The 18001-nt window shown below is 40.0% G+C and overlaps 1 protein-coding gene across 5 annotated transcripts in view; it reads right to left on the bottom strand.

Annotated features, from left to right (window-relative positions):
• Positions 1 to 18001, bottom strand: part of LOC112463097 (glutamate receptor ionotropic, kainate 2-like) — a 126817-nt gene that overhangs the window by 15099 nt on the left and 93717 nt on the right. For 2 of the 5 annotated variants that reach the window (XR_003041741.1, XM_025029284.1), the window contains exons 9-11: positions 7333 to 7434; positions 7135 to 7236; positions 1844 to 2047 (exon numbers count right to left, since the gene is read on the bottom strand). The exons of 1 other annotated variant lie outside the window; for it this stretch is intronic. Coding sequence is in view for 3 of the 4 variants with exons in the window: in XM_025029284.1 (XP_024885052.1) it covers positions 1844 to 2047; positions 7135 to 7236; positions 7333 to 7434 (408 nt within the window). In the remaining variant the exon portion in view is untranslated. Of the gene's footprint in view, positions 1 to 1843; positions 2048 to 6426; positions 6631 to 7134; positions 7237 to 7332; positions 7435 to 18001 lie in introns of all 5 variants that reach the window. 2 more of the 5 variants (XM_025029285.1, XM_025029286.1) reach the window with 1 other exon arrangement.

Raw genomic sequence — 18001 nt, 5'->3', positions numbered from 1 at the left:
TCGTCGCTTTACATTATATATAAAAGTGTATGTGTGGAATTAATTATTTCTATACAGGTGCATTTAGTTTCTGTTATGTACGCACACACGCAGGGATTTGTACATTATTCATTGTGATAAAAGTGCGCCCCTTGTGTTCCGCAGCAACCGGACACTGAATTCAATCCCGAACTTCGGGGATTTATGGCGAAAGTAGTTCTCCGGAATGTAGATATCGCTGCCGGGATACTCGCCTCATTACATCCTACTTAGAGTTCTCCCCCCAAAAACGCGAGTGCGCCTTTAAGAAATGTACCGAGGGAAAAATGCGCGTGCCACGAAAAACGAGAAAAGCGGTTTTCCCTTAGTTCTTTCCCTTCAAAAAAAATTCGAAAATCTGTGAAATATAAAGATCGATATGCCTATTTTCGAGGGAGAATTGTCAATTGTCACTATCTCGTTTAGAGGGAGAGTTCTAGTATTGACAAAAATCTCTCAAGATAACAAATATACGAAAGCAACATCTAAATTCTACATTTCTTTACTGGTGCAATTAATACATTTAGACTATCGTGATCACCGTAATGCGGGTGTACGTATACGATGATACACACTACACGTGCGTTTAACTCCGGCTTTGACGCCAAAGGTTTTACCTGCGTAACCTCGAGCTCTCTTTTACGCGATGTGCTATTATCTTTGCATTGCTGGTGCCTGTTGGCACGAGGTGTGTGCGATTGACATTGTTATCACGGCGTCGCGCACAGCGTTGCCGTTGCATCTGCTACAAACGTCAGCGGGATATTGAAATTCGGTAGAACGGAATTGCGCGCGTATGCGGCACTTAATCAATCGCCTGGCGCGCGCCGATGTACGCTACTCTGAAATGTAGACGCAGCGACGGGCGACGACGCAGCAATACGTACGCGGGCTAGTTTCACGCTTTCCTCTGGTAGGAATGCGAGGTGTCGCCCGTATATATGAGCTTCCCCCGTCTCGCATCTGTTCGTGATTTGAATTGCAAAAGGGAAGCGACGCATCAAGCCGCGCGTCTAAGCCTATACGCGTTCAGCGCAAAGTGCACGGTGGCGATTTGCGCTCGCGCCTATCGCCAGCAAAATGGCACGGTCTCATCCCCATCTATCGCGGCACATCCCGCCGTTCGTAAGTAATCCCACGTGTGCAACCATCAATTTGCATGATTAACGCACGCGTGGGATGTTACCGATACAAACGGCAGGTTATTTGACCCGATTCGAAATCGGTGCGGCAATTCGCATATGATAAAAGGAGAGCCGTAAGTAAATTTTGTGCGGTATGTTCCTGTGGATTTCTCGGGAATAATGCCTGTACGCGCGACGCTACGCATATCTCCTGCGGGATTACATCTCTTCACAAACGCCGATACACCTGCTCTCCCTATCTCTGTTGAAATTTGCTTAACTACTCTTTGTTGCATCTATTATCGCTTATCATACTGTCTCACTGCGCTGGGAGTCAGCAACCTCTCCAGCACAGTATAGACCGCGCACACACACAGTTTCCGTACATAAATTACATCGCCGTGTATGTACGCGTTAGCTGACGGCGCCCTTTCATCCCGAAAGTTCCCCGATGCCGTGGTCGCAAGAATTTTTCGTGCACGCTTGTTAACAATAAATTATAAAATTCCTATAAGAGGAGATGCAAATTGAAGGATTTAAAATGGTCAAATTCTAAAAAAATTGAATATTATTTATGACAATTGTTATAGTTCGCACGAGCAGACAGTTGAACTTCCTTAGTCCCAACAAGGGTATATATACGTCTCCTACGCGTTAATTCGAGCCCGCTGCACCGTTGCGCACGGACCGCACACACTCACCTTGTCCATCAGCTGGCGAACTATCCCGTTCCACTCGCCGGTCTCGTAATCGTAAACGCCATACTTGCCATCCGGCACGAGCTCGATCCTGTAGGTGAAGCCCACCATGCGCGCTATCTCCTTCAGCAGGTCGATGCAGAAGCCCTCGTAGCGCGTGTTCCCGCTGAAATTCCCCCCGCTCTTCAGCATTACATACGGCTGCTCCTACGGGGATCATAAAAAGGAGCGCTACCGTCTTTTGCTTTCGTCTCTCCCTTCGCTGGATCTCGCCCTGCGATTCCTTTCTCCCTATCTCTTTTCCTATCCTTCGTTCGTCTCCGGTCGCCAGTTCTCCCGCCCATTTTGTTATCCCGCATTCTTTTCATGGGACACCACTACCGCGTCGTATCTATCGATATGGTCGACAACAAGGTTCCGTGAAAACGATAAGGCGCTCGCATGTTCGTCATGGGAATTTTATACGGGCGGAATGTAAATCTTTTTTCCTTCTTGGCAAGGGTCGCGCGTGGAGATCAAGTTTTGCAGTTTCGGTCTGAGTTCAAGAGGCTTAGGGAAATTTTAGGGAGTCGTTTTACTTTTCCGTCGAAAGATACGCCCTGCAGATTTAATTAAAGAACATGTGGACACATTTCGTTATTATATTAGTATATTAGATTTGTGTTAGCTTACCCGTTTAGTTTAGTGATATGATTGGTAAGCCGAATAGATAAAAAAATATTTATATTTTTGTTATAAGGATATTTGTAACCTTATGCGTACAAAGATGTGTGTAAAGATCTATCAAATTTCGAACGACGTGATGCAGCGAGACGCGTAACGTCTACTAAAAATTATCCGTGTTTTTCGCCGACGCGACACCGAAATAACATCTATAAATTTCGCATAAAAGTGACATCGCCGTGTTTACCGAAGATTTCCGAGATACCATATGTAGACCGTGCGATAGCGGATAGTGGATCTATCCGTAACGGCGTGGACAGCTTTAATTGGTATTTACGACGACATACCGGGCCTGGCAAATGCACTTGCCCTGACGCGCGCGTGTCCGATGGCTCTCTCGATGCTGATTACCAGCTAAATGGATTACTCTTCGATAGACTATTACACCGAACACTCTCCCACGAGATGCGTTCTGAAAGCGTAACTGCGTGTCGTAGGCCTCGGAGACTCAGGTGCGAGAGGCCCGATTAACGTGCGTGATGTTACATCAGCTAGACGATATAGCTTGCCAAATAAATCACACGAGTAATGTTGCCTTATATCGTCGTTTTACTGGTAAAAAAGTTAGAAATAGCTTCAAATAAATATTTATATAATTTTCTGATGCATGTTAAACGCATTAATAATCGAAACAAAGAAAATTTGAAATAAGTTGATTTCTTTCAAATTAACAATTTATAACTTTTGATTGATGCATGGAATTTTCCTGTTCTTCGTACATGATAACAAATCTCATCTAGCATTGTCACATAACAAAAAAACGTAGGAAACTTCTCATCAAATTCAGAATGTGTATCTCGCGTGCAGAAACGGTGGATTATATAAACATTTGATAAAACGTTGATACGAATAATCGATCATGTTGGAGTAACGCCGGGCGAATACAGGACAGCGAGAACGAGAAAAATTATCCGAAGAATTCCGATAATTGCGCACGTATGGGAGAGGCGAACGTACAACGAGCGAGAGCTTTCGTTCTACCGGGCAAATATTATTCTCACGATGAATAAGTGAAAATATAGACAAAAAGATGCTATACCTCTCTCTACCCACAGGTGCGAGCGTTATCGCGCGGTCGTCGTATATTCAGGTGTGGCGAGCCGGAGGTCTAGGTGCGCGCGCGCGGGGGTCTAGATTTAAATTTAAATTCAAATCGGCTTCTTGAAATGCAATAAAGTAGCTTCACTTCATGAAGCTTTTCGCCATTTTAGATGAAAATGGGGCCGGTGACTGCGCCGCGGCGGAAACGCGAGAGATTTAATTAGAGGGTACGCCGAGCGCGGATTTGGTATTTACGAGCTGCATATGAGAATTTCGACCGGATTAACTGCATACTGCCTATACACAGAATTTAGAACGCATTAATTAAGCTGCGTTAAAAAGCGGCGTTTTAGAAAAAAAGAAAGAGACGGGAAAAAGAGAGCGCGTTAATTGTTCAACACATTTTATATCATTTTATAACATTTTATAACATTTTAAATTATTAATATTTTTATCCTCGACATCCCCGTTTATTTAATATTGTTATCTTTGTGACACGGGATTCAAACGAGAGAGGCGAGAACGCACACATATTTCATTCGTATGCTGTTTGAGGTTTTACATCCGTTTGTAAAAAATTGTTATGCATACGTATACATATACATATGTACGTATACATATGCATGGAAAGAACTGGAAAATTCAAACGTAAGATTTAATCCACATAAGTTGCACGAATGCGCGCACGAAAACAATAATAAAAAATTAGCATACATACGTAGTTGTAGGAGTAAAAGTCTTAGCAAGAGAAATTATTTCTTGCGGGATGGATTCGTGCGGCAAATATTTATCGTAATTCGACTTCGTATTCGACGTAAAGAATACGAAAATATCGCGTGAAACGGAGAAGTGACTTGACTTATCGTACGCGTGGATTAAGAGAAGACGGATTTAACAGTCGGCGCGTTCATGAATAATTACTTAATATGGCACACCTCCGTGAGCGCAGACTGCTAAAGTCCGTACACGCAATCTAGAAGACAGAAAATGAGATATAAAATTAATTTAAGCCAACTTAATGGAAGCTATAAGGCCACTTTTAACTCTCTTTTGAATAATGCATGAATCTCTTGAATAAAGCGAAAAAGTACGTGAAGCCGTAAAAGCGTGAAAGATTTAAGGAAAAGAGAGAGGCCCGGCAAATTTCAACGCGCCCGCAGATATAAAGCGATACGCATTCACGCAAGTATCGACGAGATGCGTAATTATTAAAGACTCACAGCCCCGAAGAAGAAAGTTTTCATATTTATTAAAAATAATTAATCAATATGAATAAAAAATTTATGAATCATTTTCAAGACGTTGCTTCAGGAAGTATAAAAAGAAGTTACAAGTCCATGTGCTGTGCAAAACATTCATTGTATTTTGATAAATGCACGTTTTCATTGTGATATTACGGAATTTATATATAAAATTCTGTTAGCTTTTTATACGAGAAATACATTTTATTTGCGTTTATATTTGCGGTTATATTATATTGCGTTTATATAATTGATATTCATCGTTAATAAAGTCGTTATTAATAAGCTACATTTCACGTTCGTCAAGCATTCTATCTGCTGCTATTTTTAATTAAGGAAAAATCCGTTAAAAGCATTGGCTGTATGTTGATCTTTGTATCTGCATTGAGAGATACCGTGCAATTTTTAATTTAATAATTATAAATTACGTATACATCATATTTGATGACTCGTTTGGCATCAATCGTATTGGTACACGATGTTTTCCTCGTCTAAATAAAATTGATTTGCTTTATAGGAAGAATTTTCTATTCACATTCAAATTATTTATCCGCGTCAAATATAAATAAAGAATGCTATCCCATTATTTGAAAATATGCATTAAATGATTCGTTTCACCGAATCCACCATTTTTGACTTTCACATTATCGAGAACTCATTGAAAAGAACTCATTAAAAAATAATAAATAACATTGGAGAGTAAAATTATTATTTCCCATTTTCTAACAAAAATGAGAATTCCTTGCGAAGTATGTCGGTGATTATACGTAGGATCGTAAAAAGAATCGGCGTAACCGAATACTACGTAAATTGACGACGCTGTGATGCGGTGTTTACGCTAAGGAGCGAAATCAATAAACAACTTGACGCGATCATTCATTGATTTACGATCTTATTTCATGTCGATTGGTATTTGCGAGTTGCCATCGCCGCGCGCATTACGACATTTATGTCGTATTGTGATTTATCTTTATAAGAGCAGCACCTTATTCTACGAGTAAGGGTAATCAATCATAATGAGTTACTAGGAGAACAAATTCAACTGGTCAAACATAACAGAAATATTACGACTAGATACATAAATCAAATCGTAATTGTATCCAAAATATTGGATTGAAACAAAATACAGATGGGACTACAGACGGGATAATCTTATTACTTACGCTTATGTTTTTACAAGCTAAAGAATTTTATAAACAACGAACTAATACTGTTTATATTTCTACCATTAAATGCTATTACTGCGATTGTGTACTGAGCCGTTAATTAACGGAGTTTTAATTTATTATCGAGGCAACATTCATAGTAGTGCAAGCACGTATTGGTCAGCCACGACGTATTGTCGAGCTACAACAATCGATTTCAATTTCTAATGCAACAGTCAATATGGAATCTATTTTAATCTAAGGTAATGTAATTTCAGGTAACAAAGTAAAATCTCCTTCGGTTACTGAAACAGCTGAAAGCAGCGTCCAACGTGAGATCTCTCCAGCAATTTTCTAGCGATTACGTGAGCGAGTGTTTAGGACGGGAGATCGTGTATCAGACAGAGATGCGAGAAACAAACAAACCAAATCATACATGTCGCATGAGCTCTCGGACGATGCCGTTCCACTCGCCGGTCTCCGGGTCCCGCGCGCCGTATTTCCTGTCCGGCACCAGCTCCAGCCGGTACGAGAAGCCGACCTCCCTCGCCACCGCCGCCAGAAGGTCCACGCAAAAACCATAAAATCGCGAGTTCCCGGTGTAGTTCTTTTCGTGGCGCATCATCACGTACGGCGTCTCCTGCATCCGACGCCGAGACACACGAAACCCGGGGGATTCATGCAAGAATAACGGAAAGCGTTTTGAGACCGCCGCGGCGCGCGGCGTAAACGCGAATTTATGACGAGACACGTTGGCGCCGACCATATCGAGAAACTTTCAACTAGGCTATCGCGCGTTTCTCGCTCGATTCTACCAAAATGGGTGGTATGGCGATGGCCGGAGAGTCGAAACAGTAAAAGTCGGCATTATGTGCCATGTGACATCTACTTCGCCTTACGTGTATCTTCCTTTTTGTTTTAGGGGACAGAAGTTATTATGAATATATTTGAATATATTTCCTTATAGCTGCGTGTCCAAATGTCGCATAATCTTGCAATGAAACGTGCGTGTAGATTTGCGTAAAGACATAAAAAGTCTCCCTTAAGATATTAACTTTCTTGCCGTTTTAACATGAGAAACGAATAACGGTAAAGTTATTGCGCGACAAAGTGCACATTTGACGGCCGACTCGGCAGAACTCACCAGTATAGTGATCACAATCAGAGTTACATTCCCAATGCTGGGCTCGAAAAAGGCTGCGGTGTCTGTGACGTTGACGCCGGCGCCGGGACGCCATTCGCCGACCTAGTTTCGCATATAATGTTATATAGCCATTTTGATATTCGCGTCGTTCTTCCAACACACGCTTCCTGTTTTGCTTACGGTAAGGTCACGACGTACCTTGACGAGCGAGTGCTGTTTCAGTTTCAGCAGATCCAATTTAAACTGAATTCTGCGGCCTTCTTTAAATTCAATAGGTCCGGAGATTCCTTTCATCTCGACCTGCAACAAAAATCGTTGCGAATTCGCGTTCGTGAGAGTGCTCTCTATGTTGCATGCATGAATTCGTCAACCTTATTCCGCGCGTTTGGCGCGACGGCATATTCAGTAGATTGAACTTGAAATAACAGGCAGTTTGTTGAACATGTATATGGAACACTCTCATTGGAGCATTGCTCCAATGAGAGTGTTCCAATTGTTCTCATCTATTTCCCTAGTCCCATTGTACTGATAAACGAAATTCGATTTAAGTAATTTAAAGTTTAAATGTAGCAATGTCAGTAGAGTTTCGACCGAAAATTCGGTTTCGGTTTCAGTTTCAGCCAAAAATCAAAGTTTCGGAGTTGAGGTTTTGGTTTCGGCCACAATTGAACAAGAGTTTCGGCGACATAGCCGAAACTGTTTATTTTATGTTTAGAAATTTTGTTATTATTGAAATTATATGATTGCGGTAGATACTATGGATAATATATAGAATATTACAGATTATTGTGGTAATGGAATTGTAATAAAAGTCAAAATAACATCACAAGGACAATGTCACATTAACACCAGTGTATATGTTAAAAATTTAACACGAAAATTTCTACACGATTAGAAATCCACTCAAATATAACATGTTTTTTTACCGTATAAAAAAAGCTATATATGTGCGCGCGTATATATATATGAGCTTTTTAGGATTCCCATGAACGTCTCGGTTTTCGATTTTGGTTTCAGCCGAAATTGAGACATAACCGAATATTCGTTTCGGGTTTCGTCAGAAAATTAAAAAAAGATTGTTTCGGTCGGAAACACACACTCTAAAGGACATCTTTTTGAAGACAAGATAAAATTGTAAATTTATTCTAAAATTGCGAGATAAGGTGTGTCTGAAATAAAGCGTTGTGCTATTATAATGGCAGGTTAACTCAGACGGGAAGAAGATTTTCTTACGTGCTCCACATAAACTGCGAACTACATTAAAATGCGATGCAAGACGGATGTGCATCGTCGGCGTAAATCTCTCAATCTCGGAGCGCAGCAGCAGTGTCTTCCGGCGCGAAGACAAAACTCGGGTGGTAGTTTGACTAACGGCTATTGGCCGTATTACCGGCTTAGAAATTTTCCCGGTTGCCTTAAAAATTTTCGCACTTAGAAAGTCGTTACCGCTTACGTGCGCGCGAATCTCGTAAAGTCGTTAAAGCCTCCTTTTCCAAAGATCTTACGCCACTCGTACGCTATTCGGGCAGGTCATATTCACCGGCTTCCGGTAAGATGCCTGGGAAATCTACGGGGCTATCGACGATTGAGCGATATTAAGAGAGTGACGGGATATTAGCGAGGAAAAGAGACGAGGCAGATGGATACGTATAGTTCTGGCGGAGATCACGGAACGCATAAACTTCTTCGGAACGAAGAAGATCGTCGAAGTCGAGCACATCTTTCGTACAATCGGCAATATCATTTGAAAGAATTTTTAACACTTCCGACTTCTCTCTTGTTTCGAGACAAAGCCTGAAGTGAATGCAAGTACATAGTAACTATCGTCAAAGAAAAATCACTTAATCCTCGAAATAGAAAAGATTACTGTTTACCGGAGGATTAAAAAAATTGGATCTAAAAAATTGGGCAATTTTTTATAATATTTCACATTAAATGCTGATATATTTATACACATATTTATACATATGTAGTTTATATGTAAACGCCTTCTCTCTAATGTTTAATTAAAATTGCAGCTTAGAATTCAAGTATTTATTATGATATTATATTTTAACTACTCTCATACCCTTCTGTGGAATGACTTTTTGTTATCCGAGAAAATTATAACTTTTTATAACGACAAACTAAAATTTCATAACTGTAATATTTTTATTTTTCCTGTACGTGCAAAATAACCGATACGTTTGCTAAACCGCAAAACATTAAATTAAAATATAAGAGCTTTTAACGTAAAAAGAAAAAATGAAAAAACGACTGTGTATAAAAATATATGCATATAGTTTAATGCAGTTTGTGTCGCAAGAAATACAATACAGTTTTTGTCATATGATATATTTTTATGTTCACACGAAAGCTATGGTTCCATGCCAGTTTATAGGTAGGACATTTAATTTTTAATTGTTTCCGTTATATTTTTGTTAGAATTCTAACTAATTCCGGCGTTACCGAATTTTTTGTTACAAGACACTTGAGAAGGACCCAAAACTCCCGGGTCGAAACGTCGTGATTAAGCGTTATTGTTACTCAGCAATTAATTGCGTCGATTTAATAAAGATTCCTGATATATTTTGGTTATATGATATATATTTTCAACATAAAAAACTGAACTAGGTACATATTTTCTTCATGCTCTTGGGATTACCTATACTCAATATAAGCATGGCAGGATGCACATCTCACAATAAAACTCAGAAAGCAAACAATGCCAGATAAAAGAAATTTTCAGCTTATTCTTGCGGTCGTAGAAATCGTCCTTCGCCTTTTTCTAATCTTCGATTTGCTTTTTCGCGATTCGTGAGTAAAATCGCAGCAAAACGACGAAGCAAAAATACATGTATGTATACATTATTTCGTAACACTAAATCGAAGTGTAACAAAAACATGGGCTTTTGAATATTGCGTATTTGAATAAATATGCAAAAACGAAAATACGAGAGTGGAAATTTCCTCGATAGCGTTTCGTTTTTGCGGAATAATGCAAGAATAGAATGCATAGAAACGGAAAATGAGGTGAGAGCAAGGTAAATGCGAACCTAAAGTTTGATTACCTCGTTAAGCAGCAACTTTCGCCAAGAGAGAATTCATGATTCCGACTGCCACGCAATAATTCCACGTTCTTTTTTTTAAACAGAAAGGCAAGAAATAATATTATAATATATACCATTTATATCTTCGGTTTCTCTTAAAGTAAAACTATTAATGTGGTCCTTTCTAAGTTGTGGTTCTTTCGTTAGTCGACTTGAAAGTTACGCGATGCATACTCCAACATCAAAGCAACCTATATACATATACAATCGCATCACATTTATGGCTACATTCTTTTACATTAGTTTTATATTTTTCGCGAATGCAGCTGAGTTGACTGTCCACCAGATTTTTCGTCAGCGCGTAACCATAAAGTGTGAAATTAACGTATGAAAAGCGACATTGTACTAAATTAGCAACATCGCATGTTTTAAATATATTACACCGGTGTCCTCATAAAATATTCATAACATGTAAATTATGCTATTGCATAAATGAATGTAAATGTAAAATGTTATGACAGTTCGCAAACCGCGACAGCTAAATACCGCTTCACGCGCATTTAAACGTGCCTTATGACAATTTAATAAAATAAACAATGTCACATCTGTCCGCATATATGCTCCTGTAACTTCTTGCCATTCCAATAAAACAGCGGTATACCGTAAAAATTCTCGCAGCCTGACAGCTTGAATTCTCTTTATTACGCCGATCAAAATTCAGGTGCGAGTGCGGCCGAAATAAACGATCGATAAATTCAACGCGATATCTCTATAGCAACTGCCGGGCACAGTTTCGTTTTCGCGGCGGGTCTAATTAAAGCCAAAGCGGAAGTTACCACGGATTGTCGGGCGTGACTCAAATCCGAGAGTGCCTCTCTTCCGCGCGGCACGAGAAAACGTCGCGGAGTAACGGCGACGACGCGACGCGACGCGACGGTCGCTCGCCGTAGCATCGGGATAATTGTAAATTGTTATTACGGAGGACACTCCTTTTGTCCGCGAGGAAATCCCTTTTCATAGACGGACGTGGCGCGACGACGACGACGGCAACGACGACTTTTATCATTGTGTGTCCTCCTCGCGAGTTCCGCGTCGTGTCGCGTATATCCTGGCCACGCGAGCGGAATATGAGAAGTCGTCTTAAAAGCGAAACGCGTCGCGCCGGCACGAATCTCGTGGCACATTTTGGCCTCATATATAGAGCACGTGATGGCGCGACCGGCAAAGAGATCTCGTATCACGCAGCAAAAGCAGAAATACTATTCAGTGAAATCAGGACGCAGCGAAAGAAATTTGATATATTTTACACCTTTGAAATTCTATTACGGATGATAGTAATAAATTGTACTACACGGAGGAAAAAATGATGTTGTATCAACACCATTAGTCTAATTGGAAATAATCTTGTTAATTCAATACGTCATGCTTTATTGTAATAAAATAAGTATTTCTTTTAATAAAATAAGTATAACTGTTTCACTAATATTGTTATTGAATTAACAAGATTATTTCCAATTAGACTAATGCTGTTGATACAACATCATTTTTTTCTCTGTGTAACAACAAGATGCGTTTACGGTTCCTTTTAAGATACGCGCAAGCCGTTTGACCTTTAATTAATGAAGCTTTGTAAGGGCAATTAATTATTGTATTCTATCTTTGTATATATCAAAATTCGTTTATTTGTATAATGTTGCGATTCGTTGAGCAATAGTTGTAGATTCGCACGAATGGATAAAACAATCCCATTAGTAAATTATTCACGGGTGAACTTACGCTATACAACCAAGTTATTGCCGAACGAGCGGAAACGCTGCGCGGTACATTTTCGCAGCAATCAGTAACCGCGGTCACTTTACGTTTACGCGCATATATGTAACTCTAATTGTCGATACTATACTTAACTTCGCTTGATTTATGCATTTACTTCCGTAATGAAAATGGATTAAATTTTCGCGTTCCAAAAATAAAGTTTTGGCAAGAAAGTTCACTCTCGTAAATCGCAAGGAGAATAAGAAGTAGCGAGTAAAAGAAATGAAGAGAAGAGCATGAAAAAGAACAGCGAACTTCGTTGGATCGGCAGTTACTAAACACCCTATATATATATATATATATGATTTAACACTTTTCCTCGCCAATGTCACGCCGACAGGTTGAGCTCTCTCGGTACCGTAAAAAAGTCACGATCCTGCCAGAAAGTCGTTTATTTCTCTCTCGCGCAAGAGAATTTTTCTTTTTTCTTTCTGCCCAAAGGTGAAAGAACAGAATATCACATACGTGATAATACAAAGCGTGTGCATAGATAGAACATTCTTAATAGTATGAAAATTTAATGAAGTTTATAAATGACGTTATTTGCTTTTGTGTTTGTACGCGAAATGAAAGGGAATATTTATCTCGGAAAAAGAGATGAAGATTGCACGAAGATACACAGAAAGTAGCAGGTAAGCAGGTATTCATATCTAGCAAGAAAAGTTGAAGTTTCTCCGGCGCGGAGCGAAGAAAGTCACCGTATCGCTAAATTTAAACACTTATACTTCAATCATGTACGTGACGAGATAGTGTACTTCTCTCTCTCTCTCTTCCTCTCTTTCCTCTCTCTCTCGCGAAACTTCGTTTTGCAGATGAAGTGCATATTTGCAGTTGCGAAAAGCTACTAGATGAAAGCCTCGCTAAAATGTACGCAACCTCGCAAAATCAGGAAGAATTAAAGAAATGGTACAAAATTGGAAATATCTCGCTTTACATGTTTTATGCCAGCTATGAGACATTATTATTTTAAAAAGATATTTATAGAACTATAAATTTTTATTTATATATGTTAATGTTATGTCACTGCGAGAAAATTTTATAGTAAATATTACTATGGTGTCGCACTAGCTGCGGACCATCGAGGAATTTCAAGTTAAAATACTATAATTATTGTTTTAAAAACGATTAAACAACGTAAATTTTACCATAAACATAGTAATTTAACTTAAAATTCCTCGATGGTCCGCAGCTAGTGCGACACCATAGTAATATTTACTATAAAATTTTCTCCGTGTGTATTCGATAAAAGTATAATTTCATTTTTTTAAATAATTTATTTAATAATAAAGAACATTACACATATACCTTGTGCTATGTATGATGATATATTATTCATTTATATATTAATCAGACGATTTTAATATATATAATTTAATTTGACTATCGTGTCTGATTAATATATATTCGATAAAATATAAATGGATGATATTGGAAATTGTGCCGATAATTATGGCTCTTCTCGGTACGTTTTTAAAAATTTTTATCACGATTATATTCCGTGTGACGAAACATTCGGAACAAATTATTCGGTATGTACACACGATATGATTCTCGTATACTCGTCGCTCGAATTTTGATACGGCCGTAATACCTTGGATATACGATTGTGGATTGCGCTCTCCGGAAAATTCGCAATTTATCGAATAATTTTCGGCGCCGTTATATCAAGTGCAATCAAATAAAGCCAACATTCTGATAATAGAAATTCACGTTACTTTAGGAATCGAGAATTAGCTGTCGTTTGTGGTGCCGAATGCGGGTACATCGCACCCGAAAATAATTGCTGGGACGAGAATCTCTTCCGACACTTTTAAAATACTCGATTTCTCGAATTCAAATCGTTCAGATAACTCGAGAGTGAAGCAGTTCGAGAGAGTTACAAACGCGCGCGTTGATCTTGTAAGGATTACTTTCAATCTCCTTGAGCGATTTAAGATTCTCGGCAGATCCATTTGAAAATTAAATAAGATCGATGCGATAGCAGACACGATAGAATCGCTTCGCATCAGACAAGGTAGGAATCAATCGGACTTGACTCGTATAAAATTGAGTGAAAGCTTACAGAAACGAACAAAAATGGAAAGTTGATCGTTTCATCCGCAAAGGTGAATTCCTTTGTTACGTAATCGAAAAGTCGAGACTTTTTCGTGGCATTTACAAACAGATAAATATTAAATAGCTCTTTCTACCGCAGTCGTATATATTGATAATAATGACTCTTTCTATTGTAGAAAGATATTTTCACATATTGATGATGTTAGGAATATAATAGAAACTATACAAGCTATCAAAATTGAGCAATTTTTAATTGTGGAAACGATGTTTCACGGCGATCGCATACATAAATATCGATTTAAGAGGAAAAGAAAGAGAGAGCCTCAATACAATAAATAAATTCAGTTTCATATATCGGTTTTGACAAGGAGTGAAATATTACGCGGGCTTTAGTTCAGTTACGAGTTTTTATTCATAGTTTTCAATCTCTGCCCAATAACTATTCTATTCGAATACATACGTCTCTTGTCCGTCAAGGCGTGAACAGTATAAGTTTATTAGCAGTCAAACGCAAGCAGTCAATTGCACTTCTCTTTTATTAATTCTGCTTTCAGTTTTCATTAATATAAAATCACCGTTTAACGGTTTATAATCTTTTCTGCGAACGAAGATGGATTAATTAAAATGTCGTTCGGTGTCGGCTTATTCCAGCGCCGAGCGCGGAGCGGTTCTTACGGAATTGAAAATGGAACTAGGGATAACAAAGTACGGCCGTAAATTAATGGACCCGTCCCTGCCCCAGTTAAAGCTACGAACTTGGACCAAGTCGTGAAACAACGGAGGACAACTTCCAGTGTTCCTGACAGGAATGGCCGTTGGGACGCTGTAAGGCCGTAAACGACCTTTAAAAAGTATTACGGTACGTACGAAAGAGACCGCGGCTAAATTAAGCGGTAAACCGCCCGAACGTGAACACCTAATTACCGCGGCAGCCTTAATCACGCCCTTTTTTCCGAGAAAGGAATAAGTCTGCGCTGCATATGTCGCCAGAGATGATACGCGGTGTAATATTTTGAAGTTGATATTAGATTTTGTAATATTCCGAAGACCCGCGTGTAATCTTCACTCGTGTAATTTAATTAAAGCCAGCGCATTTAATTATACGAAAGGTGAATTTGAGCTTTGACTACTTCATAGTCCCCCAAAGTGGATTAGGTAATTTATCACGCATTTCTACCCTGTCATAAATTTTGACGCAAGCAATTCCGTATTCAACAGGTTGTAAGGCAACTATATATAGACGCATATACGCGGTACGTCATTATAGTTTAGACATTAGTCACGCGATATTAGGCACCGATTCGCCTTCAGCCCGTGGCACGGACGGGGCACGGTCGAGAAGTTAATGGCTGCATGTGTCTAGCAGGACGCGCGCATTTAAATCGTGCAATAAATTATTTAACAACAATGTCCCTTCCTCCCGTTCTTCCCGAATATATGTTCCGGAACACATTTTCGCTCCTCGCGCAACGGGCAGCGGTCTCGCGCGTTTATGCCGAGCGTATAAACTGCAAGAGCGAGCGCGCGGCTTATCTACGAACGTTTAATTAGGGGAAAAGTCAGCGGGTCCTCGCCACGGTGTAATCTTGTCTTCGTGCTTTCAGTCTCCCTGTGCTCCCGCGATTAATCAAGCGCTTTCCTTCCCTCGGCAAGACTCCTACTTCACGGTGGTGTCTCGTTGTGTTTCCGGTCGTGATAAAAAACAGGGAAGCTCGTTTACTACTACCGCGCTTTGCCGTACGACTCTTTGCGCTCGCTTGCCCTAAAGCAAATACCTTAATTACATCCCCAATTATGCCGCGGTAAACAACGGTGCTTGTGCGCTGGGCGAGAAACTGTGTTATTGGCGAATGTCAGTCTCGCGAATGTGATCTGCAGTGAGAAATTACCGCACTGTCAATTGCATTGGCAGAGCAATTAACGTCTAGACAGGACGTTGATTGGCGGGATGTCGATATTGTAATAGCTGATGGTAGATGATGATACATAGCAAATTAATAATTATTAGATACTTACTTTAATCGTGATGAATTATTAGACGATATTAATATTAATATTAATTTTATAACATTATCCGTATCGGAATTTTTTTTTTATTTCGCGGTGGCGATTCCCGAGTCGTTTAGACGTCTCTTTCTGCGATAATATGCCGGTATTTTCACGGAATTTAGAAGATTATTGCCGATAGAAGCGCTCCGGTTAGAGGTGCATTTCCCATTCGCGCGACACCATATCTCGCGCGCGGCTTTGCCACGGCAATTATTTCTCGTTCGGTTCAATTAAGCCACTTGGCCGGAAGCATAATGTCGTTCCAGCAAGGATTTAGCAGAATGCTGAAATGCCCTATTAGGGAACAGAAACTAACTCGGTTATACCGGCGCGGCAATTTCGAGCTTCGCCTTGGGACATTCCTCGCTGCCAAGGTACGGCCGTATACATTCGGAAGAACGAATCCTCGATAACGTCACTCGCGGGAACGTTTGTAAACTAGGAACAAAAACCGGCCGGTGGAATCCTTCACACGCGCATCTCGCAATTAGTAAAGTTATTTATTTGAAAAAAAAAAAAAAATGCAAACTTGCAGTTGTCGACTACAATTATTGACATAGTTGTGATAAAATTAACTGGTTTTACATTAACATTAGTTAATTAGAAAATTAAATATCGTTTGTAATAATAAAATACATGACGCGTACTATTTTATTAAAAACACAGTCCCGATTATGTTACAACTTTTTCCTCGAAAAGCGTCATTGTCAAGCGCCATGCTTTTCAAGAGATAACGTATTGGATCGTTCTGTTTGTACGCCGTGGAAGCGTATTACCTCGTTTCAGCTATCAGGAATGTCGTAAAGTACGGCAACGGCGTTAGTCGGGTGTCGCAGAGTCAACAGAAAAAAATCCATTGAAAAATGTCTCGTAAAAGGGCACGTTTTACCGCGCGTACTGCTGCATTCGCCGTAGAATCTGATACGCGCTGCAGAATTTTGACGTCGGTGTCGTTCGTGCACGCGCGCACGAATGTCCTGAAATTGAATATCGACTATTGTACGCGCTGGGGTATTGTTAATAGCGGCAAGTGACCGCGCGTCGGGGAAGCCCCGGTTTACGCCTGGCGCGCCTCCAAATGTTATCTAACTAAATGCCAGCAGGCTGCCATTAGCATTGCAAAGCGAGCGCGAAGATCATAAATATAAGCGTACAAACAACACTCTTTATCTAGAGAAGAATCGCTGTGATTCCGATCTGTGATCTGACGCGAGCCTGAATCTTGAAGAAAACTGTTTCGCGCTGTATGAAAAAAAAAAAGAAATAAGTCGACGCAAACACGTAAAATAATGTTCACGATAACGTTAACTGCATTTATGATGACCTTCGCAAGTCAGAACGAGGACTGCTACTGGGAAATCCGTGTAAATCGTTAACGCAAAAGTACATTGTTTCATCACTACTTTGTTCCGCTGGGCACTACTTTTCATCCTTTTGACAGTTAATATCCATGATATTCCGCGAAATAAGTTCACTGCATAATGATTAAGTAATGTATAGTCTCTCGCGCCGCGTGTGTGTCCAACATACAAAGATCAAGTAGCCGAGCGCGCGTTACGGCGCTGGCGTGTGTAATCTCTTCAGACCGCTCTCTCTCGACAAGCGCTTTTATGAGCGATATTAATCGCGTTATACAGCCTATTACGCGCGAGCAAGTAGAATGAGAGCAATTTGACTCGACGGTATCCGCGTCCCTGCAAATCCGGCACGTTACGACGCGTCCGAGCGAGCGCTATCTAAATCCTAGGAGGATTTAAGAGCCGTCACAGACCGGCTTAGGGCAATGGCGCGAAGAATGGATATTCTAATCACTTAAGGAAAATCTCTGCCTCTATGCGCGAGTAATTGAACCGTCAACGTGGATCCATGCCACGCGGGACGTTAACACTCTGATGAATGCAAAAATCATTAATTTACAATCC

The sequence above is a fragment of the Temnothorax curvispinosus genome, unplaced genomic scaffold (assembly GCF_003070985.1).
Source record: "Temnothorax curvispinosus isolate PA1 unplaced genomic scaffold, ASM307098v1 QBEX01013028.1, whole genome shotgun sequence".
NCBI classification, from domain to species: domain Eukaryota; kingdom Metazoa; phylum Arthropoda; class Insecta; order Hymenoptera; family Formicidae; genus Temnothorax; species Temnothorax curvispinosus.
The sequence above is the reverse complement of the archived record's forward strand: the minus strand, read 5'-3'. Positions and strand labels throughout refer to the sequence as shown.